This window comes from Ambystoma mexicanum, chromosome 13, assembly GCF_040938575.1.
Source record: "Ambystoma mexicanum isolate Mex_15411 chromosome 13, UKY_AmexF1_1, whole genome shotgun sequence".
NCBI lineage: Eukaryota > Metazoa > Chordata > Amphibia > Caudata > Ambystomatidae > Ambystoma > Ambystoma mexicanum.
Genome location: NC_090938.1, coordinates 635,961,571 through 635,989,281, shown reverse-complemented (window position 1 = coordinate 635,989,281; position 27,711 = coordinate 635,961,571). Strand labels below are relative to the sequence as shown.

Below are 27,711 nucleotides of genomic sequence, written 5' to 3'. Positions count from 1 at the left end.
CGTCTGCAGGGCATACACATATACCCATACCTGGAGGCTTGACTGATAAGCGCCCGCTCTCGAGAGCTGGCTGATGAGCACATGAGACTGTCAGACTACTCACGGAGCTGGGGTTCTCTGTAAACTATCCTAAGTCCTGCTTGACGCCATCGCACGCACTGTTGCTCGGTGCCAGACTCAACACAGTGGCTTGCCTGGCGTCGCCCTCCGAGGAGGGACTAATAGCCATTCAAGGGAAGGTGCAGCAACGGTAGTTGGTGAAGATGGCCACAGTGTGGGCCATTAAGTGGCTGCTGGGCATGATTTCGTCCTGCATCTACCTCGACAGTCTTGATGCGACCCCCTACAGGAATTCTTAAATGCACATTGGATACAAGTGTCCGGGAGTTTTGCGGACAAGATCCCTCAACGAGGAGTTCAGGCGGGAGAGCGAATGGTGGGGGCGAGTGCGCCCACATCGCCCATAGGGATGGGATTTCAAACCCTGCCATACCCGGAGACGGTCATCACTGACGCCTCTCTGGAAGGTTGGGGCGCACACACCAGACGTCTACACGCCAGATGTCTGTGTCTTTCAAAGAAGATGGATCTGCACATCAACGTCCTGGAGCTACGTCACTGTTCTGGACCCTCAAGTCTTGCCTACTGTCTCTGAAGGGCAAGGTGGTTAGGATCCTCATGGACAACACCACCATGTTCTACATCAAGAAGCAAGGGGGGGGGGGTCCTGATCCCCATCGCTCTCCATCGAAGCTCAGGACTTGTGGCACTGGGCCATTGGACAGGGGATGTTCCTCGTCCCTCTCCACCTGGCAGGCATCAAGAACAACATTGCAGACTCCCTCAATAGGGAACTGCGCTATCTTCCACAAATGGGGCAGACCTCCGATCAATCTTTTTGCCACGGTTGAGAAAGCCAAACGCCAGATGTTTGCCAGCAGGTTCCACCAACTGAGGAGCTTGGGGGACGTGTTGTTATTCCTGTGGAAAGGTCTTTGTGTACACCTTTCCCCAGTTTCCTCTTCTGCTACGTGTCATCAACACACTGTGTCTATCGCCCCAGCGTGGCCGAGGCAGATTTAGTTTCCAGACCTATTCAGACTGTTAGCGTCGCCTTCAGTCAAGTTGCCAGTGCTCCCAGAGCTGCTCACCAGAGAGGGAGCTGCAATCCTTTATCACAACTTAGAATTGCTGAACCTGAAAACATGGCTCCTGCAGCCTTGAAGTTTGGAGGTTGAGTTGCCAGTGGACTGCAGGGAGGTTCTCATCAAAGCCAAGGTGTTGACTTTAAAAGTGTGACGGCCAGAGAGGGTGCTAGAGGGCCATCCAAGATGGCCGCCTTGGCTTGAGCTCCCGCAATTGCCCCGCATCAATCCTTAATAATCCTGCTGTTTTCCGCACTGCACAGCCCCAATCCATCGCCTCCTGTCTCCCTGATCCGCCCAGCTGCCTGCCAGTGTTTTTCCGACGAGAATCGGCCTCTCCATGCCTGCTCAGGACCCCTGAGGCCTTGGGTCTGAGCCCTACACTGCTTGCCCGCCGGAGCAAAGGACGCTGCAGCCCACATCCTGCCGGCGGACCGCGGGTGCCTGCGCCGCGCCGCCGAGGGTCCTGCCCCACTCAGCGCGGACCGAGCCCTGCGGGAGGGCCGGATCCGGAGTGCGGCGCCCCACGGGCGTGGGCGAGCGACAGGGGCTCAGCGGTGCGGGTCCAACATCCGCCTTCCAGGCGCGCGGCCTACATCGGCACCCGCCCGCCACCCAGCGAGGCCCCCCAACGTCCCACTGGAGTTCGGAGGAGAGAGGCCGGAAGACCAGCAGAGACACCAGGTACGGGGGGGGGGGATCGCGCGCCGCGCTGAAGTTGGCCCCGAGCCGGCCCGACCCACCCCGCGCCCACCCCCCCCCCCCCCCCCCCAGCCCAGTTGGCTCCGGCCGCAGGTGGCCACGATCGGGGGCTGTGAGGCGAGAAGGATCTCCGCCGGCGCGCTGTAGCGTGGGCCTCGAGAGGAGCCGGAGGCCCGGTTCGGGTCGGGGGAGGAGGGCGTCACGGGTGAATACCCCTGGATGACCCGGAACAGGGGGGCCCTCCTCGCTCCCCTCCGCTTTGGACTGAGATTTCGGCTCTGACAGACTATCTAACACTCCGGTGGCGGTATTTCCCTGCATCCCCCCGGCACCTTGGCACCCACCAGATTGCCAGTTGGGAGAGTCACCAATACAAGGCAACATCTCACTTCATTCACCTACTGAGGCTACAGCAACAAGCCTGACAAAGCACCTCGCCACCACAGCTAGTCGCCAACACCTCACCCAAACCAAACCATATCAGCCCCCTAGGTCGCACAGAACGCAACCCAAAAAGCGGAGCTCCATTTTATTTTTGAACTGTAATCCGCCCAGAACCGAGCAGCCGGATAACTCCTACCCACCCCAGGCATTACAAATACAGCGGCTCTCGCTCAAAGTGCGCCGGCTCCACAGCTGAAATGGGGAAAAACGACAAGTCTCAGAGGAAATTAACTTTTGAGGGCGGTGCGACTCCAAGAGCCCACGTCCAGTGGGAAGACCAAACGCCCGCTCCCAATGGCTCGCCCCCGACAGAGCCGGAGGGTAACACAGTTGAAATAAAAGAACTCCTTTTAGACCTGAAGGCAGGCATCGGTAATCTGAACAACAAAATGGACGGCCTCGCCTCCAAGGTAGACCTCCTTCAACACCGCATCGACACTCACGCAGAACGTCTAAACGACGTCGAGCAAAGAGTGTCAAATCTAGATGATGGCACATCATCCCTCTCAACCAAAGTTTCGCAACTCGAAGCCCAAATGAAGGCAACAATAGCTAAATGCGAGGACCTCGAAGGTCGTTCAAGAAGGAATAACATAAGACTCGTCGGGGTGAGGGAACAACCGCAAGGCAGAATGGAGGAGTTTGTGGAGTCGCTGTGCACATCACTCTTCAGTAGAGAAGCATTGTCTCCAATGTTCATAGTGGAGAGAGCCCACAGGATTCCATCGACCCGGCCGGCCCCCGGCGCACCGCCTAGACCAATTATCGCCAGGCTGCTCAACTACAAAGACCGAGACACTATCCTTCGCCTGGCAAGAGAAAAAGGAGAGTTACTTCATGATGGGGACAAAATTCATGTCTATCCAGACTTCTCTCCCACGGTACAAACCCAGAGGAAATCTTTCACCGCCATCAAACAAAGGCTCCGTGCCAGTCAATTACCATACTCGATGCTCTTCCCTGCAAGGCTCAGAGTGCAACACGGGGAGAGGGTCCACTTTTTTCAATCACCCGAGGATGCATGCATGTTTCTGGACCAGATGGGCTGTCCAGACCCGAATCCCAAACGTCCCAGGCCCCAAAGAGACAGAAACAACAGGAATCCGCCATAATCCGAAGTGACCAGGGGCGAAGTGAAAACTTGCAAGAAGATACGACGGAAACAGGCTCAATACATAGCGATATCAACGCGGGGCAGGGAAGCTTGGAGGGCCCCAGGCGCCCCTAGCACAGCTCCAGTTTACTCCCCAGGGTGCACTCGGCTACCAGTAGGTCTCTAAGCTGAGTCCCTCGGGGGTACAGTTTACACAGCAACATGGTTTCCAATTGTTACGCTGTTTGTTTTAAAGGGTTTAGATGGGATCTCTCTGTGGGCCAGTTGGGGGTTGCCCACCGGAAAGAGGGAAACACCACCAGTTTGTGGAGGTTGTCCTCGGATGGTGCCTTCAAGGTTCATCAGGAAAGTTCAGCGCCACCAGTTCCCCCCCCCCCCCCCCGCTCTCCGTCTCCTGGGCAGATTCCAATGTCGTCTATTCAAGCAAGTTACAAGCTACCAGCAACAAAGCCAACAAGTCTCTTCTTGGTGCCTCTCCACGGCCAGCTGCAATAATCGAAAAACGGACAATTAGAATGCCTTATCCAAACCATTCAACGTATTAACATGGAACATTAGAGGCGGCAATATCCCAGCCAAAACCAGGAAAATTCTCCAATACCTCAGGCGGCACGAAATTGACGTGGCTATGATTCAAGAGACCCACCTTGTACCAGGGAATGAGCGCCAGTGGGCCAAGAGCTGGGGCTGTCATAGATACTACTCCTCTTACTCTACCTACTCTCGAGGAGTCGCCATACTCATACACAGAAGGGTGAGCTTCCGCCTGATACGCATGGCGAAAGACGCGGAGGGGAGAGCCATCATAGTGAGCGGTATCGTAACCGGACAGAAGGTGACCTTTGTCAACTCCTACGCTCTGAAAAACAGACGGCCCTGACAATTTTGGATGGGTACTCACCCAGCTTTCCAAACAGGATCCGGCGACCATAATCTGGGGGGGAGACATGAACACCATACTTGATCCACTAAAGGACAGATCAAAAGCTTCTCCACTGCCCCCCACCAAAGCTGGCCTCCAAATAAAAGAAATCTGCAACGCCTTCAGCCTGATAGACATTTGGAGGGTCTCCAATGGCGATTCACGAGAATTCACGTTTCATTCACCTGTACACAACTCGAGCTCACGTATCGACTATCTCTTCGTCTCTGCAAGCGGTCCTCTGACAGGTGGTCGATGCTGCATACACCCAAGAACTCTCTCCGATCATTCCCCTATCTTCCTCAACTTAAAGCCAGCCACCCCGACACCACCGCTACAGCGATGGCGCTTCAAGAACGGCTCGTTAAGGGATGAAGTGTTCGCTTCCGAACTAAGAGACGAGATCAGGGTGTTTCTCGATGCCAACGCTGGTTCAGTCCCATCCGCAAGCACAATTTGGGAGTCACTAAAATGCTTTATTAGAGGAGTCTGCCACGCCAAGGAAAATGGCATCCACAAGCTCATCAAGCGCGAGCTCAAAAACAGCGAAGGGAAACTAAAGAACCTCGAGCGTCAAGTCATTAATGGGGCGGATCCCAAAATATCAGCCCTGAAGGAAGAATTGACAAATTTCAATCTCGCAGCAGACCGTGAGGTCAAATTCCTGAATCGTAACAGCCAAGCTCGTCAGTACGGAGAAGGCCAAAAACCCGGGGCCCTTCTGGCAAACTTAATCGGAGCCGACAACAGACTTACACATATTGAGTCGATTCGGACCGCTGTGGGAGAGACAGTCTATACCGATGAAAGGATAGCGGAGGAGTTCAGGGTCTTCTATCAAGGACTATATAGTGCTAAACTCAACAAGTCGTCGACTGTGCCACTGGAGTACCTGGAGGACACGGAACTCTACTGGGTCGAACAGTCTCTCTGAGAACCCTTAAACGAAATGGTCGCGCAAGATGAAATTTTGGAAGCCATAAAGTCCCTCCCCAGCTCTAAAGCGCCGGGCCCCGACGGGCTGACGGGAGAATTCTACAAGTCCTTCGCGGTCACCCTGGCCCCCCTCCTAGAGGCAGTATATGCGGAAGCACTAGAAAGAGGGCATCTGCCACCTACCACCTGTGAAGCAAATGTTATTCTACTACACAAACCTGGCAAACCTCCAGATGATTGTTCATCATACTGACCAATATCTCTCCTCAATCTAGACAATAAAATACTTGCTAAGGTGCTGGCCAGGAGGTTGATGCCATTGATGCCTGCCCTTGTTCTGGCGGACCAAGCCGGTTTCATTCCAGGCCGTAACACGACATTTGGTCTTAGGAGAATGTTCGGTGTCATGGCCGCACTGGACCCCTCATTGCAGGCTGTGGCAGTGCCTCTCGACGCTGAAAAGGCATTTGACTCGGTCGAGTGGCCGTTTCTGTTCACGGTGCTCACTAGAATGGGCCTAGGTGCCCGATTTATTAACCTGGTCTCTCTCCTGTATACCAAGCCTCGTGCCAACATTATTGTTGGCACAGCCAGGTCGGCCCCAATAGTTCTGCAACGAGGCACGAGACAAGGCTGCCCACTATCAGCCTTGATATTCGCACTGGTGATGGAACCTCTAGCCTCCAAACTGCGGGAACAGAGACAGCAGAGAGGACTCATTATAGGCCCTCACAAGCTCATCATCTCGCTCTACGCCGATGATGTAGCACTATTCATCCGAAACCCGGAAGAAAATCTCAACCCAGTCATGAGGGAAGTCATCAAGTTCGGAGCAGCGTCAGGATTAAAAATCAACCACTCAAAATCCATCGTATTCCCGCTAACACCAGTCACAAAACAGTTCCCAGACGACTTCAACCTCACATGGAAGTGCTCCGGAGTTAGGTACCTCGGGATACAGCTGTCTCTAAAACGTCAGGAGGTGTTCCGGGATAACTACGAAGTGGTGGTCAAATCACTTTAGGACAAGATCTCTCGTTGGAAGTCTCTTCCACTAACCCTCTGGGGCAGGATCTCCCTAGTGAAGATGGTGATTTTACCCAAACTATTATATCTCTTCAACAATATCCCAATGTTGCTGCAACAATCCTTCTGGAAAAAATTGAAAAGCTTGGTCCTTGAATTACTCTGGGCGGGTAAGCCAGCGAGAGTGGCATACTCCACGCTAACACTCCCAGTCAACAAGGGGGGGATTGGCTCTGCCGGACCTGGAAAGATACTATTGGGCGGCCCAAGCACAGTTCCTCAGCCATTGGTACGCCTCCCCGGCGATCCAACCTCATGTACAAGTTGAGCGAGCCCTTGCAACACCTAACTTCCTAAATGCTATCGTCCTTAGTCAATTGCCAGTTCCCAGCGCCACGATGAATGTGATGCTCATAACGTACAAAGTCTGGAGGACGCTGGCCCAGAAGCTTGGGGTGCAGTCACGGTACTCCCCACTCCTACCTATCAAGTTTATCCCCGGAGTCCCGCTGACCTCAGAGACGGTGTTTCACAAGTGGGTCGACAAGCTGAACATACAAACACTAGGGGATCTCTTCACAGAGGAGGGTTTTCTAACACCACAGCAAGCAAGCAAGCAAGCAAAAAGTAAAGGAGGAAACACAGCCCGGGACATATTCCTCTACTTCAGAACTTGCTACACCATGCAGACTCTACTGCCAGACTTCCCCTGTCAGCCACCAATGTGGCAACTACTACATAACGTCATCCAAGCGCAGGGCGAGGGCAGGCTGGTGTCACAGATCTACAAGGCCCTCACTCCCTGCACATCCCTTGCCAACCCAGGTGCAAAGGCTAGATGGGAGAAGTCATTACAGGTTAAGATTTCGGACGAAGACTGGTTCTATAGCCTGAAACAAACTCAAAAAGTGGTGCTAAACTCAAGCCTTAAACTTATCCACTTCAACTTTCTCCATCAAACATATCACACACCAGCGAAAACAAACAAGCATCACCCGGACACAGAAGCGAAATGCATCAGATGCGGGTTAATCTCTGCAAACTTTACGCACCTAGCTTGGGAGTGCCCCGAACTCTCGCCTTTCTGGAATCCAGACGACAGCGGCTGTTGTGGGAGAACCAATTCAACCAAGCCATACAGCGGCTCTGTTGGGCATGACCAGGCTACTCTCCGCTCCAATAAGGAAACTGGCGGGGGTAATGTTGACTCTGGCCCGTAGAAGGGTTGCCATGGCATGGGGCAGAGGCCCCCCCCCGTCGGTCCTCGCCTGGCGCAAAGACTTGCTATACTACCAAGATGTGGAAACGGACTACATTAAATTACTCCCTCTGCACGCCCGTCCTCCAGACATCTGGGGGCCATTGACCCTGTTCTTGATGGGCGAAGTGGCTGAGCACACATCTGCATCTTCAGACTCAGAGGACACCCCCCCCCCGGTGAGGTCTGGTTCAGGTTATTTCCACATCCTCGAAGGGATTGCTGGAGGGGGCACTATCTCAATTAAGGAGGACGCTGATTCAGGGGGACGGGGTTGTGAGGGAGTGGGGCAGTGGGAGGGTTCCGGGTCAAGGCGCAAAGTTTAAGTCCACCCTAATGTGGGTGTGAAGTTGTATCGAGATTTAAATACCAAAAATAGTTTTTAAAAAAAAAAAAAAAAAAAAAAAAAAAAGTGTGACGGCCATAAGTGGCAGCATTTTGCCACATGGTGCCGGTCACTAAAGATTACTACCCCTCTCAGGGTTACTGCTTCACAGATTCTTCCATACTTGCTGTCCTTGGCAAAAGCTGGACTGGCTCACGCATCCATCAAGGTACACCTGGCGGCCATCTCGCGCTACACCAGATCCCCAGGAATATCCTCGCTGTGGTCCCACAGACTGGTGATGGAGTTCTTTAAGGGGTGTTTTCGTTCTTTCGAATCTATGCATCAAGCCCCACGTACTGTTCTCTCGTGGAAAACAGCGTTCCTTGTGGCCATCACCTTTGCCAGACGTGTGGGAGATCCCGGCCCTATCCTGCAAGTGGCTGTATCCGACTTAGCACGAATTGAGGGTGGCCGTACTCAACCCTCTTTAATGCCGAAGGTTCAGTCGGAATTCCACCTCAAGGAGCCCTTGGTGTTGCCTGTTTTCTTCCCAAAACCTTTGTTGCTGGCAGAGAAGGCCTTGCATTCGCTGGATGTTGCTCATGCCTTGAAGTTCTACGTAACGAGCAAGATTTTCAGAAGACTTCACAATTGTTTGTGAACTGGTCCTGTGAACCATGCAAAGGCCTTCTCCGAGGCTTCCATTTCAAGGTGGCACTCCAGTGCATCATGCACTGTCATCGGCTGGCGAACCAGCCTCTGCCTGGCCGTCCGAGAGCCCGTTCCACCAGAGCGATCGATGTGACAGCAGTGTTGCTTTCTGGTGTGCCCTACTTGACATTTGCATGGCTGCGACGTGGAGGTCCATGCATACCTTTACAAAGTTCTACTGCGTCGACAGGGAGGAGTCCAAAGTCGGCCAGGCAGTGCTACGCAACCTGTTCGCTTGAAGTGAGTATGTTCCAGGGGTATGTGTTGCTTCTGTTGAGCCTTGTCACCTCTCGTGGTTGTGTAATGTTGTATTGCTGTGTATTAGTTATTCATGAGCATGTGAATGCCTGACTCCATGATGGAGAAGGTTTAGGTTACTTACCTGTAACTATTGTTCTCCAGCATGGATATTGGCATGGATTCACATGTGAACCCTCCCGCTGGTCCCTCTGCTCTTGGTCATAGTGACACTTTACGTGCTTACCAAATCTGAAGATTGCTGCAAGAGGCAGGGCTTAGGGAGAAGACTGCCATTAGATGGGGCAGTATGACCCAGAGGATCGTGATTAGTTTAGACTACATATAATTTTAAAGTGAGTCGTTTTTTCTTTTACTGAGGATTCCCAGCCTGGCGACTGGGAATATTCATGGGCATGTGAATCCATGCCAGACCCATGCTGGAGAATATTTACAGGTAAGTAATCTAAACCTTCGTCAACATTTGCAAGCGATTAATAACAAAGATTTCTCATGTGTTACCCAAACACTTTGAGGAAGCCCACAAAGGGGATGTCTTATCATTTTGGATATTTTGCCATTGCCTCTGTAAATATTTACTAACTAGGGATTGACCGAGGAAAAGATGTTACAACAAAAAGAATCCAAATATATTTTAGAGATAGATACGAAACATCCGAGAGGACATAACCTTGATGAGGCGTTACATGTATTCATAAAATTATGAAAACGAGGACTGCATTTGAATAATGATGAACATATTGGTCATTCTAGTTTTCTAACTTGTGAAACATAATCAGATCAAAGATTCTGCAACCTTTCATATATTTCTTTACAGCTGTTTTTAATATTTAGTTAATGTTGAGCATGAGTGGTTCCCTGTGGCAGGATCTTCAGTCTTAGAATTGGACCATTTCAAAGATGGGATATCAAGATGTGGCTCAAAAATGTTACTATTTGAATAGGTGCTCCAACGATAGGTAAGAGTATGTAAGATTGAATATTGGCTATTGATATAATTAACAAGAAATGAAAAATATAATTTAGAGGGGTTTTACATGGCAGTTATGCTATAAGGACTATGGATTTTATCATATCTGGATTTGAGCCTGGCGGAAGGATTAGGGCGCTTTATATAATATCAGCATTGCATGCACTATATTAAGGGTTGCAAGGCGAGTGGGTTATGCTGTGTAAAATCTCTTTACACGGTGTAGCAGATGTGAAACAACATGTCAGTATTTTCCCAAGAAGGTAGTATTAAATGTAGGTTATATTCTAGTCTCTGATGGTATGAAGTATGCAGTAGGCACTTTATAAATTATGAAGAACAGAAATACAATGCACTTTATAAATTATAGACCGTTAGCACTAAGCACCTTATTTTGATATGTAAAAAATGCTTGACATCTGTCTAATGTGGAATGGAAATGCATATTGCACTTTGTTCATGGCTATTAGATATTCTATCTTTATGCATTTCAGAATATGAATGTTCTGCATCCTATGACTAGTATGTGCCCAGTGCACTTTATATCTATTAAATGCATCATGGTTATCGGTAAGTTTACAATGTACAATATATATATATATACACTAAAGTGCTATTAATAAACTGATACAATTTGACTATTTCAGGGTTCGAAATTGAGGGGAGCTATTGAGCTCCTGCTTCTAACATAGTAGAGCCTGGTTACCTTGAAACCACCAAGAGCTACTTTTGGCTTTTAGGGCCAGCTGATGCCTTCTAAACATGTAAAAGTGATATTAACTTTCATTATTGGAGAATGATAATAAAGAAGAATTAGAACACATTTAAACACAATGATTCATACAAAATGGATGCAAATTTAAAAAAGGATCTCTGGTAGCTCCTGGTATCCCTGTGGTAGGTCCTGCCTACTGGAGTGATCAGAAAGGCTGTGCTCATAGCACTGTCAGTTATTTTGTCATTGGCATTATAATGAAAAACACATTGATCGTGACAGCAGGTTTTTGTGATGTGTACCAGATATTAATCTTAGCTGGAATACATGGTCAGTAAGAGCCACAATCTGTAATATCGCAATCTGTGATATGAGCGGAAAAGATGGCATATTAAGGCCAAAATGACTCAATTCCAAAATGGCTGACACTATGCAGTTGAGGTACTGAGTCCTGGCAGAATCAAAGGGTGTGGGCACATGTAATGGAAATAAAAAATGGGAAGAAACAGATCACTAACACTCCAAAGAAGCCTGTAGTGGTGAAAGATGTCAGTTTGTGTAAAATAAAAAAAGCTGATTACTGAAGAAAACCGATGCATTGTCTGCAGTGATGGCTGGATTTGTGTCGCCGAGTGCGGGCACCTTTTGGGACGGACTATTCCCAATTTTTTTATCATGGTTACATGTACATGTGACGAGACTGTAGACTCCACCTTTTTGAATTTGAGGGAAACAAGTGATATTCTGCACCAATCCCTAGATGTCGCTCTATGCAAAGCATGTGGTTCTAGGCAGCTACAAGCCACAAAGAGGATTATTGGGTAAGCAATGTTCATCATATTGTCGCGAGGAATCTGTACTACAGTGGTCATCTGCTGCATCATATCTTCATTCAGACCCCAGGCTAATGCAATAAAGGGTTGACAATACAATGCTCTTGCTCACTCTCAAAGTGCTTTCTCTCCCTCACAAGCGCTCTCGTTCTCGCATGCTCTTGCTCCAACAATTTCTTAATAAAGGAAAGATTCGAAATGGGCACTCTGACCCAGATACTCTCAGCCTTGGAGGGGGATTGGCCATGCACACTAGTTCTAAAGGATGCATATATGTGCATTCATATTCTGGCAGCCACACAGAAAACTTGTCTGCTTCTCAATAATGGCTGCCCATTACCAGTACAAGGACCAACTCTTTGCTCTCAATTCATCAAGGTGAAGTACTCTATAGTGTCCCGTCAGTCTCTACAATGCATTTGCATCTACCTATACCTCGACAAATGGCTGATCTGGACCTCCACCCCTTGAGTCAATCGGACCACTACATCCTCCAACTGGCATAATCGCCTCTCGCCCCTAATCTGAGATCATAGTACATTGGACTAATCTCATACTGGGGGGTGGGAGCGGCTCTCCTACTCTCCACTTTGTAAAGGATTCACTCGAATTGCAAACTTTCTCTAGAGCACCAATCTTCCTGCTCCACAATTTCAGAAGTTGCTTGGCCTGATGTGTCTTTTGTTATTGTATGGAAGATGTCGCACCCTGAAATGCTTCCCAAAAAGAACTTGGACACCATGATAGTCTGAAAGCAGGAATCTTAATTAGTAGGATGGGTAATGAAACAGGGTGGTAAGGAAGTGATGGAACATAGACCATGCATGGTACAGACAAAATATAGGCATTACTCTTAAGGGCTGGATTAATGCAGATTAACTGTACAAAGAAGGGTGCAAAGAAGTCAGTGGGTGAGGTGGTGTTGAAGTAGGTAGAGGATTCCCCCTTCAAGATTGACCAGATGGAGCTTCAGGGAGGATTTAGATTGATTTGTAGTTGAGCTTTTGACTTGGGGATTTCCAATGCAAAGGGACAAGGATGATGAAGTTGCAGGGGGCTCAAGGTGGGCTGGGACAGATTGTTGAAAGTATTACAATGGAGTTTAAATGGGGAGTGCACTTGGAGATGGTATCAGCAACTTGAGGGGTAGGGGGAGGTCCGATGCCGGAGATTTAAACACAAGTAGAAGGAACTTGAAGAGGGATCTGTGTTTAATGAACTGCTATCCAGTTTGAAGGCAGTGTCTGGGGATGGGGGAGATTGCAGTGTGTGTCGGTGGTATTGTTGACGATGTTTTGTCGGGAGAGAAGGAAAATGGAGGGAGGCCTAGCAAAAGGATTGCACAGTAGTCCAGATGACTTTGGGTTAGAATAAGGGTTTTTGCCGCTAATTGAGCAGCAATTTTCATTTAATCGGCAAATGGGTGGTGGTAGAGTCAGAGGGGAGATTTGCAATGGAAGGGAGGATGTGTAATAAATTAATACAGGTTTTAGAATTCCATGCTATAGAGTAGGATCATTGTGAGATTGGAGGTAAACCATTCAAGAGCAGTTCACTTGATGCTGAGGCTGGCTAGTGTTTAGAGAAGCGAAGAATGGAGAACCGCGTCAAAGGCAGCAGGGGTCGTGCATATGGAGGGCAGTTTTGAGTGGTGTGTGGAGGTAAGCAGGTTGGAGACATTGAGTGGCCTGTTCACTATAGTGACTATGAAACCTGACCTGGAGAGCAGTCACAGATATTTTTAAAGTGCAGGTAAGAGATCTTGTTGAAGAGTAGTGCAACGATTTCCAAGTATTGAATGGGAGAGAAACAGGATGATGGCAGGATTTTTGGGATCTTTTGGGGGTCTTTTTAGGATAGGACAGTTACAATCTTGAAGCAGGCTGCAAATGAGCTGAGGCAGAGGTTAAATTGGGAGGAGAGATGTCTGCAGCTGATGTGTGTTAGTTCTGACTGCCAGGGGTGGGGGGTTTGAATGGTTCAGATGGGGCACTGGTGGGTGGGAGGGCTTGCAGTCGTAAGGACGGGAGCCTGTTCTAGAGTAGTGGGAGTGGAAAGTGGGGATGGGTAGAGGGTGTGCAATGTAATGGGGGGAGGTGGGAGTGTCAGATTGTGGTGATCTTGCAAAAGTAGGAGGTGGCAGTCCTTGACGGAGAGGTCAGAGGAGATGGTTACGGGTCAAGTCAAAGAGGTCATGGTTTGAAGTGTGGATAAGAGTTTGTGAGGGGTTGAATGTAGAGGGGTTATGGGTTTAGTATAGTTGGATGCTGTGGCAGAGGTAGAGGGCAGTTGTGAGGTATAGGAAGGCTGTCTTCTAGGCCAGGAGAAGAGCTATGCGGGCTTTAAGACACTTGGAGGTGATGTTGCATTTGGTTTGTAAGAAGGTATATCTGGGGTAGGGCGGCGGTAATCAAAGGCTGTGACCATTGGGAAAGAGTGATGGTACAAGAGGAATAGAGTAGGTCGAATGAGAGCTGAGAGCCTATGTCAAATCAGCAAAGGCCTATGCCATTGCCAAGGCCAGGGGTGAAGCAAGCAAGGAAGAGAAGGTTGGGCCCAAAATTGGTAAAGTAGGAGGGCAGGGATTTTTGTTTCAATTTACGTTTGGTGGGGTATAATGGGGAAGAAGCAAGTGGGATGACTGTTGAAATGAATTGAGTGGTCTGAAGGGGAAGGTTCCATAGTGAGATTGGAGGTGCTGAGAGAGCAGGGGAGGAAGACTAGCCCTAGGTGTGAGTGGGTAGATTTTGAAGGGAAGCGATGGAGTGATAGTTGAGATGAAGTTTGAGGCTGGGTGAAAGTTTTGGGGAGGTTGATTAGTCTTCCCAGGAGTGCTAAAAGAGTGAGTCTGGAGAAAGGGATTCGGGATGATGGTAGTCAGTGAAAGAGGTGTTAAGTGGACCTGCCTGTTGATAAGTGATTATTTGGGTGGACTAGGAGTTGGATAGCAATCCGTCGAGAGAGAGAGAGCGGTCAAAAATGGGTAGAGGGTTGGGCTTTGTTGACCAGCCCGAGAGGAGCGCGAGAGGAGTGAGAGAAGGTATTGGAGGCAGTGTGTAACGCAGGGGTGACTAAGTCAAGGGGGAGATCCAGGTTTCAGCAAGTGATGCATGTGACTGCTGGTGGCTGGCAAGGGAGTGGGAGGTGTGTGGACAGGCGGGTTGTGAGGCTGTGGCCAGTAATGTTTTTTTTTCTTGGATGATTGGGTTTTTGAGTCCTGGTGTTAGAAGGGGAAGAGAAAAGGGCTTATCAGAGAAGGTAGAGGGGATACATGAGATGAGAAAGAGGGTGACTAGTTGGCATTTTAAGGTAGGGGCAAAGGGCAGGGATATGGTGGAAAGGAATGAGATGGTAGGAGGAAGAAAGGATGCCTATTGAGGCAAGAAGGGAGGGGCTAGGTGCTATAAAGGACAGAATACAGGGCTGAGCAGGGGGAGCAAGATAAGCAGTAGAGCGAGGGGGTGGTGCAGGCTTCATAACGATGGGAGGCGTAGGAATACAGTATTGGTTGCAGAGAAGACTTTTCCCCCATGTTAGGGGTAAGAGTAAATAAAATGCATAATCGGTCAACCCACGAACACAAGGGATTTTGCAGCAAATGTAGAAAAGGTATACAGGCAGTGAGCAATGGCATCCCAATGCAGACTTAACATACACAAGCAGCAAACAGAGGGCAACGATCAGTTCAAAGCCACGATGTTGGAATATGTGGTGTCCGAGTAAGTGGTGGGGTAAGAAATGGGACACCGGGCCAGATGGAACATAAAACAGTGATTAAAAAGGAGGGCTGAACTCGATATGAAGTAGGCAAATTATGCACTGTGGTTGGAAGAATTGACATGGCTAGGCCAGAGACCCAGGCCCACGGCCCCTCCAATTCTTAACAGGGTGAAACCGATCACACCTTTGGCAATTATGCCCCTTGCAATGGTGCCAGTTGCAGGACACCATGGAGCCTGAATGAAGGTGGAATCGGGGAGTGGAGCGGTCAGGTGGTCCAGGGAGCCAATTTAAGAGGCTGCCTGCTTGCAGTATGGCCGGTGAAGGGATAAGACCAGGCGGATGCCTGGAGTAAATGGAGAGGGCCCTGATCAGGGCTTGGAATGCAAGATTAGGGTTATGAGTGGGAGTAGCGTGGCCTCTGGGAGGCATCTCAGACATCACCTGCTGAAGATGGTGCCTGCCTGTGGAATGATTTCATGTGTTTTGCTAGCACCGCCCACCCCACCCACAAGACTCCACCTGAGACAGGCCCATCTCCAACATATCAATAAAGCAGTGTTCTATATTAACAAGCTTTTAGAACCAAGTCATGCCCTCTAAGCTGCCCGGTTTTGCAAATCTGGGCTTTGTGCCTGCACCAGTCTCATTGTATCACATGTGGCGGGTCAGGAGAATGATGGGCACATGACGTTCAGCCTCATCGCCCATACAAATAGGAGATAGCTCTACAGGGAGGTGCTGAATCCATGAGGACCGCCCCCTGGTGGACCTCCTTTTCAGTGGAACACAAGTGACTTTTGTATGCTTTGTTGAAGGTCTGATGTTGCAGTTGGCTGTGCCTTCCTCCTGCTCTAGGATTGCCAAACTTGGTATGCATTTCCTCCACTACTAACGAAGGTTATGCACTAATTAAAAAGGACCATGGGCTGTCAGTTTCCTGATCACAGACCTAGTCAAAGAGAACTTGGTTCTTGGACATCCAGAATGTTGTGCCAGCCGCTCTGGCCTCTACCCGACTAGCCAGTCCTGTCTCAATGGTCAGGGATGGTTCTACTGCACCGTCACCCCCTTGAGTCGTTCTGCTTAGCGGCCTGGTCCCTGAGGTACTTGATTTTGGTGGCTTGAGACTCTCTGATGGGAACAATGGTGTTGTCAAGGTTGCATGATTCCATCAGGTCTGTTACCAGCAAGTGTACATGTTTTTGCCACTGACGTCTAGAATGACCTCAATCCCCTGAAATCTTGCACCAGTGTTGTGCTGTTTTTGTTACACATTTAGCTGTATCTGGGGTCTCTGGACTCCTCTAGAAACCTACATTGCAGCTATCGTTGATTACTAGGTTATGGGCAGCTTTTCTAATCCAATCATTGATGGACTTGACTCCCTGTTCCTGCTGCGAAGAAAACCCTGTTCTCCTTGGGGCTTAATCGGGATTCATTCAGTATTAATGCAAGAATCTTTTGAGCCCATGGACTCCACAGAACTATGCTGGGTCCTTCTCAAAGCCTTTCTGTTGGGTATATTGGCATGCATGATTTGTGAACTTCAAGCACTCTGTAAGAAGCCTTTAATAGCATTCAATATGGAAAACCTTATTAGGAACCACCATTCCCTCCTTACAAAGATTCTGACAAACGTTGACATCAACAAAGAATTCTGAACCCTGCCTCAGAGGCAGACAGGATGCTGCACTGTTGGACGTGGGGATGTCTCTGAAATGTAAAGAAATCCACACCACTTTTTGTGCCCTTTGGGAGTATCTAACCGTGTTCAGTGGCTTCGATGGGGATTATAGCCTGTTGGTTGCTATCCACCATTTTGGGAACTTACAAATTGTAGAAAAAGACCACTAGACAGGGCCTTGGTGCGCACTGGAGGACAAAACGGCCTCTTGCTTACCAGCGACATGAATCCGTTTGAAATCTGCAAGCAGAGATCTTTGCCTACCTTCATGTATCCTGCAAACACTATGGACGCGATAGATGTTTGAGGGAGTGATGCTGCTTTTGGGCAAGGCATATTCAGAAACCCTTTGCAGCAGATCTGTAGATTGCCAACACCCCTTTCTCGGATGCCTGAGAATATACGAGTATGGAGGAAAGGGGACTGGATGGAAAAGTAAGAAAGTTACTGTAAAGGCCACTGTAATTGGCCCATAGTCCCCTTCCCTCCATACACCCTGCTGCCATCCCTGCTTAAATGGCTGCCATGTCTGACTTGATAATAGGGCTGACTGGTGGGTGTTTCGTGTAGGAAAAGACCAAAACGAGGGAGTGGCCAGGTGCTCATCCGTATTAGGGAAGGGGGCTATGGGCGGAGTATAGTAGTCACTATGGTAAATAATCTGTTCTTCCTATTGTGACTGCCATATAGAGATGAATGTGTAATGCAAACACCTTCAGAAAACCAAGTTAGTTCAAAGTGGGACTGCAATAGGAGGTAGTCTGTTAAGTGCAGGGGCAGGTGGAGTACCAGTAGTGCCCACAAATCAATCTTCCCCCACTAGGTGTGGCGACATTTTGTGGTGTGGTGAAGGGGTGCCATGATGTGTGGAGGCTGTTAGGTCCTGCATAAAAAACACCTTGTCCTTGCTTTAAAACAGTGCCCACCTCCACCAGATTCCAGAGGTTCCAGTTGTCCCGGCCCATGCCACAGTGACGTACAACATAATATGGTCTGTTGTGAGAAAGGGACATAACTTATTTAACTTGTAGAAAGAAGCCTCTGCTTTGGATTAGACGTGGGTGGCACAACTGGTGTAGTGGGGGTGCAGGAAGGATGGCGACACGGATCTAGCTTGTTAAGTGTTCTTTGGTGCTTATTTTGGAGCAAATAATATCCAAATGTTTGTGGTAGCATCCGCCTTCACAGCAATACTGTGGCACTCACGTGATGAAATGCTGCATCCAACTGTTTATTGGCTCCAAGCATATTGGCAGCATCTTGTATTCATATTGTTCGGGTGGGACCGAGTTATATGAGCGTCATTTTGCGGCATTTAGTGTTTGCAATTTTATTTAGACTTTTTAAGCATTTTTCGATGGGGTTAAATTGGGTAGGTGAGAAATTTGCAGAACAAAAGCCAAAAGAAAAGATCGTCAGAGCTTGTTTTAATTGGTGTGCACATGCCGCAAATGTTGGTCTGGGTGGAAGCAGAGGGGCTAACACAAGGCCCAAACTCGCCACTGGTGCGAGTTGATTCCTGCAAGACCAATTCGTTCAGTGAGCTCGCCCTCTCTGGTCTGGCCGGCTCCTATACAAGTGCCATCTATTGGCAGCATATTTCGTTCTGGGCGTAATTAGGACAATTCTAGCTGTAGTGGTAATGTTCACTGCTTTGTTAAACAAAATATCACTTCCTGTTTGTGTTCTAGTGCATTTCTGTGAGGTCAAATAGATCAACTAAGTTACCTGACCTGAAGGTCTGGTAAGAGACTTTGAGGCCTGGGGTATCCTCTCTAAAATTACTAGTGGTCTGTGGGTGAATCGTAACTTGTGGCTTGCTGCTGCTTTGCTTTTTACTGTTACTCTGCACATGAGAAGTTACAATACATATAATTTCCTATTCTTTCACACAAGTGGTATGGTACCGTACAGCCATTGTCTATTTACATGTTTATCCAAAGCTAAATTCATATGCCAGTAGTTTCTGTTAGTCTATTCGTTTGACCATAAATTGGAATGTTTGCTCGTTTGTTCATAATGAGTCAGAATGAATGCCACAGAAATTGCAAATATGTTAGTCTGTTACCCCAAAACATTGTGCTTCTACTTGTGAAGACTTTCCATAACTACCTTCTTCCCATTTAGAAACCGATAATAGCTGAGCACTGTGGCCATCCAGCGATTGTCTGGCTGCATTTTCAATGCTATTCAAAATGTCTGTTTGTGGTAAGAGGGATTGCTGCGCCACAGATTCCATTGAGTCATATGTATTCATTGTATTTCAGCCATGCGTGGTGCACCTCCATTACCGCCCATCCCAAGGTGAGGACCTGCATCCTATGAAGAACACTGTTTTCTCCAAACGGGATCTTCTACCCCCAGCCTTCCACACTCCTTTGTTCCCACCTTTAACAACCCTGCATGAGAATAATCCAAGCATTTTCAGCACAAGGAAGACAAGGAAAGGAAGACATGAAACTCCAAATCCTCACTATTTGCATTTCATAAAGGGGTTGCTGATGTGCCCCAGACACTGTTCAAGTTGGTACTTGGATGAAGAACTTGAGATCTGATTGTTTCGGGTTAGAAGAGATTTAAAATAAGACTTAAGGACCGGTGGTGGAGGGGAACAAACTACATGAGCCAGCAAAGCGTGTTTGAGCTGTACTGTGTACGCCCATCAGGCAATGCCATCTTTGTCTCACCTGGTACATATTTTCTTAAGAGACCTGAATCAAACGTGTTGGCTAAGGTGATGAGTAGAATACTCTTGAAACTTGAAAGGTGCAGATTTAAGGTTTAGGGTGGTAACTATTACGTTTACAGATTGAAATTTGCAGAACTCTATTTGATGTACACGCTAATGAATTAACACTAATGATAAAGGTTATTTTTTCTTTTTCTCAAAACTGAATTGCACCTTGAAACGGCACTCTACTGTTCCAGATTCAATGTGTGTATGTATTGGGGAGGTTAAGAAATGCAGTAAAAGCTTTCCTGTCCCCAAAGCACTACGGTAAGTTGGTTTATAATTGTATCCTTTGTGGGACCATAAAATGTGTTGAACAGGCCCCCTTGGACCAAATCGCCTTGACCTCGTTTTTTTGAAAACTAAATGATGTGGAGGCTGTCGGAGCGGCCCCGAAGACCGATGCAGTCATAACTTCAGGATCTTCCTTTTTTTGCTTGGTGCCTGCATTCGCATTTGTGCTGCTTGCTCTACTAAGAGATCGTTTAGAAGTGGTGTGTCCTCTGTCATGTGGCCAAAAAGGGCACTGTGGAAGCAATAACCTGCCGGGAAGGCGTATTCTTTCAGTGCTCCAGTTTATTAGACCAGTACCAGGCAGACTTGGTTTTGGCAGCCTGTCATGTGTTCTGCTTGGCTGGTATAAGGTGGAGCAGCTCCTTTAGCAGTGCTAATGTGAGCTCTACAATAGTTTCGGACCAATTGTTGATTTGCTTCTCTGGATAACTTGCACATTTTTCATAAATCCTGCATCAACACCCTCTGCTGCTTCGACAGATCAGTTATGGTGGACGCCTACTCTGAATCAAGATTGCCGACCAGTGTGCCCATTGAATGGCCAATATGCCAGTTCCTTGCCACTGAACTATGATGCACTCGAGAGGCATTGGTTCAAGTCAAAATGGTTGGTTTTCCTAGTGCTATCGAATCTGATCTTTATTCTGTCTGATTTTAATGCCTTTACCACATTTTAAATTTTAACCTTAACTTGTAACGGTTAGGAAACAAAATATGGGGTTTAGAACCCATCTGCCTAACAAAAAGAGAAAATATATTTTTAAGTTTGTTTTTTCGGAGAACAGAAGGAAGCTGGCTGGTCCCTGTGTGACGACTGTGGGTCACACTAGTCTATCAGGTAACTGTAATGGCTATAACTCAAGCAGGTGGATTTTTTGCTTTGTATAGATAAGCTAGCTAATCTCTTCCTCTGCTGATAGCCATGTGACCGTTGGCTACTCGTAGTGTCTGTCGAATATAAGATTTCTTCTGCATTCGCGTTATTATTTGTATGTTCTCTAAAGTGATCCTTGCCCATCAATGCCTGCTCCTTATTTTCGTATATGGTGCTTAAATTTCAGACTGAGCAGGAAGGCTCTGCCACGCCAGCAAATATCTTGGCCTCAAATGGGAATGCGAAAGTTTGCTTGAACCACAAAAGCATTCTTTGTATTGGGCACATTTATAATCTGGGTATTTGCTTTTAAAGTCCTACATGTCTCTTTTACCCTTTCTTAAAAGTTATATGGTAAATAACTTTGCAAATATTGCAGCGGTTGAAAATGTCTTTGCGAAAGACCATTCCATGTGCTCTGGAATAGTTGGTGCAAGACATGTTCATTCTGGGCATCGCTGTCAAGTTTGGTTATGAATAATTTGCCATCCGAGGCACTTTAATCTCTCTCACAACACTGCACTTGATTAAGAATAAAGGATGAGAAGGTGTGGGGCACATTGATTACTGAGCTTGCAACATAGAGGCCTCCAATGTGCCACACAGGTCTGACGTTCGACAACAGGCATGCAAGTCTAGTGCTGGCTGCGAGGTGGAGAGCAGGCATTAATGGACACATAAGCAATCAACAACTGGGAAAGAATAGGCAAAGAGACAGTCCTGAACTAGCAAAGCATAACCATTAGCAATAACCACCGAGTTCTGAAGCAGACGCGTGGGTCTTCATTCACCTTAGAGGATTAGAGTGGCAAGCTCACCCAGGCAAAAAGGTCACAGGTTTCTAAGGAGTTGGTTATCTGGTACGTTGAGGTGATTTTGAAAATGACACTTTCAGGCATAGCGGTATGATCACCTTGGTGTCAAAGGGCCAGTGCTCGTAGGTACTTGTTTCATGAAAGGCGTAGAGCAAGCAGACTCATCGCTTTGGGGCAGGGGGATTACAGACTTGTCACAGCTCTTAGTTACGAAGTGACCTACCATCAAGGGTTGTGTAATGCCCGTTTTCTGGAAATTGTTTGATTAATATTTCTGCACCTAACAGTTTTGTCTCACACACTACGTATGTTGGTACCAGATTTATGTTTATAATAATGTATATTCACTCGTAAATAATGGGAAAGTATGGTAATCACAGTTATTGATCCTTTTTCTATGTTGTAAAAAAAAGTGTAATATAGGATGGAGGTGGGTTTTCTCGTAAAGGATACTAGCATCTGCTCGTCTTTAAACTCCCAAGTCCTTTTGTTCCCATGGCTATGTCTCTAAATGTTCTGGGTGGTTGCTCCACTCTGCTAAATGCAAAGTTTGTCTTTATCTGGGGCCCGTGGGTAATGTATCTGCCCAGCCTACTTCGCTGGGAGTGAAGTTAAATGCACTGTGCATTTTTTGTTTAAAATAATAAAATATATAGATATATATTTAGAGAGAACTCTCACTGCTCATGTATTTCTTCAATCTTGAGTTTAACCTATGTGTGGAATTTCCTGAATGTTTCTCGTGCCTTTGTATCTATTGTTTCCAAACATCTTTGGATGGAAATCAGTGTAGTGGCCAAGTCCGATAGCTAAAGGACTGATACATGGCTCTGCTTTCCTCCTTGCCCAAATCTCGCCACACTCACCTGTGCTCTCCCCATCTCAAACTAAATCCCTTCATTTTCGTTAATCAACTATGATCTGAAAAATTGCGTTCTTGGAGTTTTTTCTATGATGACCAGAGCATGCCTTTTCTGTTCTATAATCCACACTTATTTTTCTTTCAAGTAATTGTTCGTGCAGCTGATACTTGTGTGCTTCATGGGATTGCTTCAATTCTTCACACTTCACAATTAATCGTGCATAGAATGTTTACCCCAGCAAGGATGTCGCTATAACTTGAGTTTCATACATCTTTCTTATCCCTCATGAAAAGGATCGTTTCTTCATTCCAGTGGTAGCTATGAAAAAGATGGATGGCATCATCCTTTCTATGGTGCTAACGACAGCCACCAGCTGGTCTCAATACTCTTCAGGTGAATAGAGCCTCTTTGTTTTGAAATTCACATGCAAGCTATATAAATTGAATCACATCCATGTGTTAAGTGCAGCTTGAAGGATAAAGCAGAACATGATTATTTTTTTGGGTTATGGGAGGAAGTTTGTCTGTGAAGCTTTCTAAAAGGACAAAAACAAAGGTTGCGCCATATGTCGTGATAGTACATAGTCGTAAAAGTGTTTCCCTCTGTAGCTAGTAGGAGGCAGGACAGGTCTGTTTTAATTGCCTAAACACAGGGCTCAAGAACAGGCTTGCTGTTAGGCCACCGTATTAGCCACTGTCCCCCCTTTGCTTAACCGGTAGTGACTAGACCTCCACCAAGAGACAGCGTACCCTATGTCCTATGTTATGTGGTTGAACCCTCTGTAATTGATGTAATGGAAGTTTAACTAATAAAGCACATGAATATCAAGTTTAAACAAACTGGAGACTATTGCCACTTGTTGCTCAATGGAAATAAATGGCATAGCACTTCAAAGTTGATGTAGCCCAACATTGCACCAGGGCACCAGTTTGTACAAGTACAGCAGCGATTTGCACACAAACTCTTCTCATTTTCCTAAATGTCTTACCATAGAGGGAAGGAGGCAAAAATGAATGGGTGGGAGCCGGGGGCGGAAGCAGCAAAGGATGTTTTGACATGCAGATAAATACCTAGCAGCAAAATCTCTCTTCAATTTTAACTCTGGTGTCCACACCCACTGCAACCTGTTTTTATTTTTTACTGCATAGATGTATAGGTTGTGAATGGATCAATTTGGAATGATCGCTGTAGCAAGTGAGTTTGACATTCAAGCCTCACATTTTTTTTTAGCAAACAGTACAGGAAGAACATCCAGCAGGTCATGCATAGGATAATGTGATTTCAACAGTAGTATATAAACATCAGTGTCTGCTAGATGGAACACATCGGAGGTTCTCCCCTAAGGCAAATTAACTGCTTCCACCCCCACCATGGGAGAAGATTGGTCTGCGGCCACTGGAGTTTTTAAGCCTGTGCCTATTTAACGTCCACCTTCATAATGAACAATTGTTTAGATCTGTCGAATTTAATCTTGTTTGGACCGAATATCTAAACTAGGTGTGGGTTCAGCCCTGTGTACACCAAATGTCCCATCCCTTTTCCTCTATATACATGCCGACTGACTCCAGAGCATAGTGTGCAACAAATGGTAATGTATGAAGCGCTGGGCCCTGTGTGGTGCATTGGATGGGTCTGGCTCTAACCCCAACTACCCATGCAGACTCCTTGCAACCCTGAGTTTGTGTCCCCATCCCTGAAGTAAGGCAGCTATGTGAGTAAAGGGTTTAGCGAGGCGTGTGGGTATTGGCAAAGGTGAGTGCTAAACTTTAACAATGGACAACTCATCTTTTTAAACTTTTTTGTGGCACAAGCATGTACCGTGAACATAATGTTTCCTGGTTCTTCACTCCCCCTGCCACCTATTCTTCCCTCCCCTTTCCTCTTCTGATTCGTCTCTGGTCTTTGCGGTAGCTGAAAGTTGGCAAAAAATGAAATGCAACTAACTCCTACCTCCTTACCCATTTATCCTTTTGGTCCTGCCTCTCGTCTTCCAACTTCCTCCATTCCTCTCAACATTGAGGCATGTGAAGGGTGGCAAAAACTTCTAAACCTTCAACTAAAATGATTTAACGTTACCTCTTACCTTCTCTCTCGTGTTTTCTTCTGTTTCTCTTCTCTGCTTTTGAGGGGCAGGAAGTGTGTAAGAAATGTGCAATACAAGCGGCTAACCAGGCAAGATATCCGGTTCCCTCCACAATACCTTTTTCCTCTCAGGTGGTCTCCTATGCGCCCTCGGTGCTTTGTGGAGGACGCAAAGCTTCCATACGTGTTAAAACAGGTAACTAACATGGCATTACTGAATGTCCCCTACTTCCCACTGCCCCTGCATTCCATCATATCGCTTCCTTCATTCAGACCCTCTCCCTCATTTGCACTCAGTCAGCTCGAAGATGGCTAAATGTGCTAAACCAGCAACTAGCCATACAAAAGATAGTTTCTTCTGCCTCTGATTCTCTCATCCATGGGAGCTCACATTAGCACTGTCGGAGATGCCATAATTCTGGAGTTAATGTCCAAGGAGGACATGTCTACTGAGATGGAAGATATGCCAAAGGAAGAGCAGGAAACCTCTTTGGAAGGTTAAGACCCCCCCCCCCAATGTGCCCCCAGAACCTATACAGTCTTTACTGAGAATTGTTGCTCTGTTTGATAGTTTGAGGACCCACAAAGGGAAGACAGTTACACTTCACAACCTCAATGAGCAAGACCTACCTCCCAGGGGTCTCGGAAAAGTTTCTTTCTCGGAGGAAAATAGGGCTATCCTTGTTTACTACGCCCAAGGTGTGCTCTAGGTCACACTTGAGGGAATACACTCCCCTAAAAGGAATCCGAGTGGAGAGAGCCTGAGGGTGTTGAAGCTGTTGTTGAATCGCTTACCTCCTAACCTCAAATAAGCTGGAAATAGAAATGCATATATACCTACATACCTGAGTCTAGTTTAAAGTGTGCATTGTGATTTTGTTCTTGCCAGGTGAATTGTGTACCGCATGCTGCAATTTCAGTAAAATTTGTGTTGGGCATAGGACTTGTGCATTATTTTTTAATTCCTCCCACAGGGTTTTACTGCTAACAGTTGGATTAAAGCTGTTGCTCCCCGGGGACAGAGTTTACCCCAAATAATTGGAACAATACTGGTGAGAGGGAGGAAGGGTCTGAGTTATTATTCACGGTCGGTTTAGTTGGAACATGTATATAATTAAGTTATCCTTTGGTACTGCTCATTGTTGACATAAGAAAGGTAACAAGAAAGGGGTTTACATCAAGATTTGGCTTTGAGACTATGTGAATCGGTTACTGTTTTCCTCGAGGGTTGCTTGGAGACCCCCTATTACTCCAAGTGGAGGCTCGCCATATATACACACCCTGGGGTTTGTGGAACTTTAAAAGATTCAGGTGGTATACCATATTGGGTAACTAAGGGTCATCGCCTGTATAGGTGCACAGCTACTGCATGTCCCTCTATTTAAGGACCCTCCATAAACACAGGGAACGTTTGATAGGCGGAAACGTTATACTTTTTTCACACACAGGGGACTGAAACCTAGATCTCATTGTGAAAATCTGCACAAGCCCAACACTTTAATGTCTGGTTCCCATTGGTGGGGACCCAGTGCAATGGACTGTTAATCATTTGATGTGGGATGTTTTTTTTAAATATTTGCCTTGAACCCCCAAATAACTCAGTTGCTATTAATCAGAACTACTTGCCAGTCATGGTGACGCACCTTTGACTACCACACCATCACATCGTTAAGGGCGTTGTCTTGATATGCTATTAGCTAGAGGGTCTGGTGTGTCTGAGCTAGATATCATAGCCTTACAACTTAGTCAGAACTTTTCTGCTGGATTTAGTGGAGGTACCATATTTCTATGAAACATGAAATATTCATCATCAAAGTGTGTCCACTAGAGATTTGGATAGAACGTTCAAATAAGATGTGAACCTAGCATTGACCCCTGACAAAAAAAGATACTCTGTTTGAAAAAACTAGAAAAAATGTGACCATATCGCTCCAGTGAATATTTAAAAATAAAATTTGGATTTATATAGCACTACAAACCCTCAGGCATATGAGCGCTGCTTACCCGCGGTGTGTGGTGCTCATTTATCGACCTTGGAAGGATGAAAGGCTGAGGTTGGCCCTCCGGGGATTTTAACTTGTGTCGGCAGGCTCTGCATGCATGTCAAAGTGAGCGCTCTACTTGCTGTGCTATCTACCTGCAGGTCTTTTCATCCAAAGGAAATTTCTAATGCTTGGTTTCACAGTTCAACTCAAGAAAATGCATGCAAGAAAATATGGAGGAAATTTTGGGACACCAAATCTAATTATCTAGCAGAATCTGCCTTAAAGTCCCAACGGAAAGCAATTTGTTTAGCTATTCAAAATAATATTGCGCCAGCCATCAATAAGCAAAGATTACTTGTTTGCTCAATTAAGAAATGTCTTAGCCCTTCAAATGGATCTTCTAGTCTGACCTCTTCAGCCACGTTGGTGAATAACTTTTAACATATATTTTAAACAAAAGATTGACGTAATTCAAAAAAGGTTTCGTCAAAAAAGCTGCAGAGATAAATCTCAGGTACTTGGAACCTGTACCAGCGAGAGCTTCTTTTTGACTTTTCTGAAGTCTCCTGTGATGATCTATAACCTCCTTCAAAATCTTAAACCTACAAGATACCAGTTTGATATGATCCCTGCCTGTGTGGCCTGGAACATTGAAGTATTTTATGGCATCTTTCGTTAAGCTCTCTAACTCAAGGAATTGTTACTTCAGCCCTAAAAAAACACTACTATAACCCCTTTGCTGAAATAACTCTCCTCGGATCTAGAACTACTGTAAAATTATCACCTTGTTGTGAGTTTACCCTGCCTGGCTAAAGTGTTGGAAAAGGAAGTGACCTCCCAGGTATGGGCTCGTATAGACAAAAACCAAATATTGGATGTTTTTAAATCTGGCTTCCAGCCACTACATGGGATGGAGCCGGCATAGGTTGCAGTGTGGGATGACATCCTAAAAAAGCAGACGAAGTTGGACCTCTGTGTTGCATTTGCTTTGGTGTACATCAACATTTTGCTTTCCAGGCTCTCAATGGTAACAGGAGTATTGGAACATGTGCTGGCCTGGTTTTTGTCCTTTTTAGCTGGTAAAATAGATCAGCAGGTTGAGCCCTCCGCTGCTGTGATCTATGTCTAATTTGCAGGTTCGAATCCCAGCAAGGCCAACTCAACCTTTCATCCTTCCAAGGTTGATAAATAAGTACCAACTTTTTGTTGGGATGATGAATGTATGTAAATATGGTCTGTTTACAGCGCTTAGGCACTATATAATAAATCATTATCCTTTTTAACAGATCGTTACCAGT

At 46.7% G+C, this 27,711-nt stretch overlaps 1 protein-coding gene across 2 annotated transcripts in view; it reads left to right on the top strand.

Annotated features, from left to right (window-relative positions):
* WIPF2 (WAS/WASL interacting protein family member 2) overlaps nucleotides 1–22,157 on the top strand; it is a 447,965-nt gene extending 425,808 nt beyond the window's left edge. Inside the window, exon 8 of one of the 2 annotated variants that reach the window (XM_069634575.1) lies at nucleotides 19,037–22,157. In XM_069634575.1, coding sequence (XP_069490676.1) covers nucleotides 19,037–19,077 — 41 coding nt within the window. In that variant the 3' untranslated portion in view covers nucleotides 19,078–22,157. Of the gene's footprint in view, nucleotides 1–9,661; nucleotides 9,795–19,036 lie in introns of those variants that run through there. The other variant, XM_069634576.1, reaches the window with a different exon arrangement.
* The last annotated feature ends 5,554 nt before the right edge of the window (nucleotides 22,158–27,711 follow it).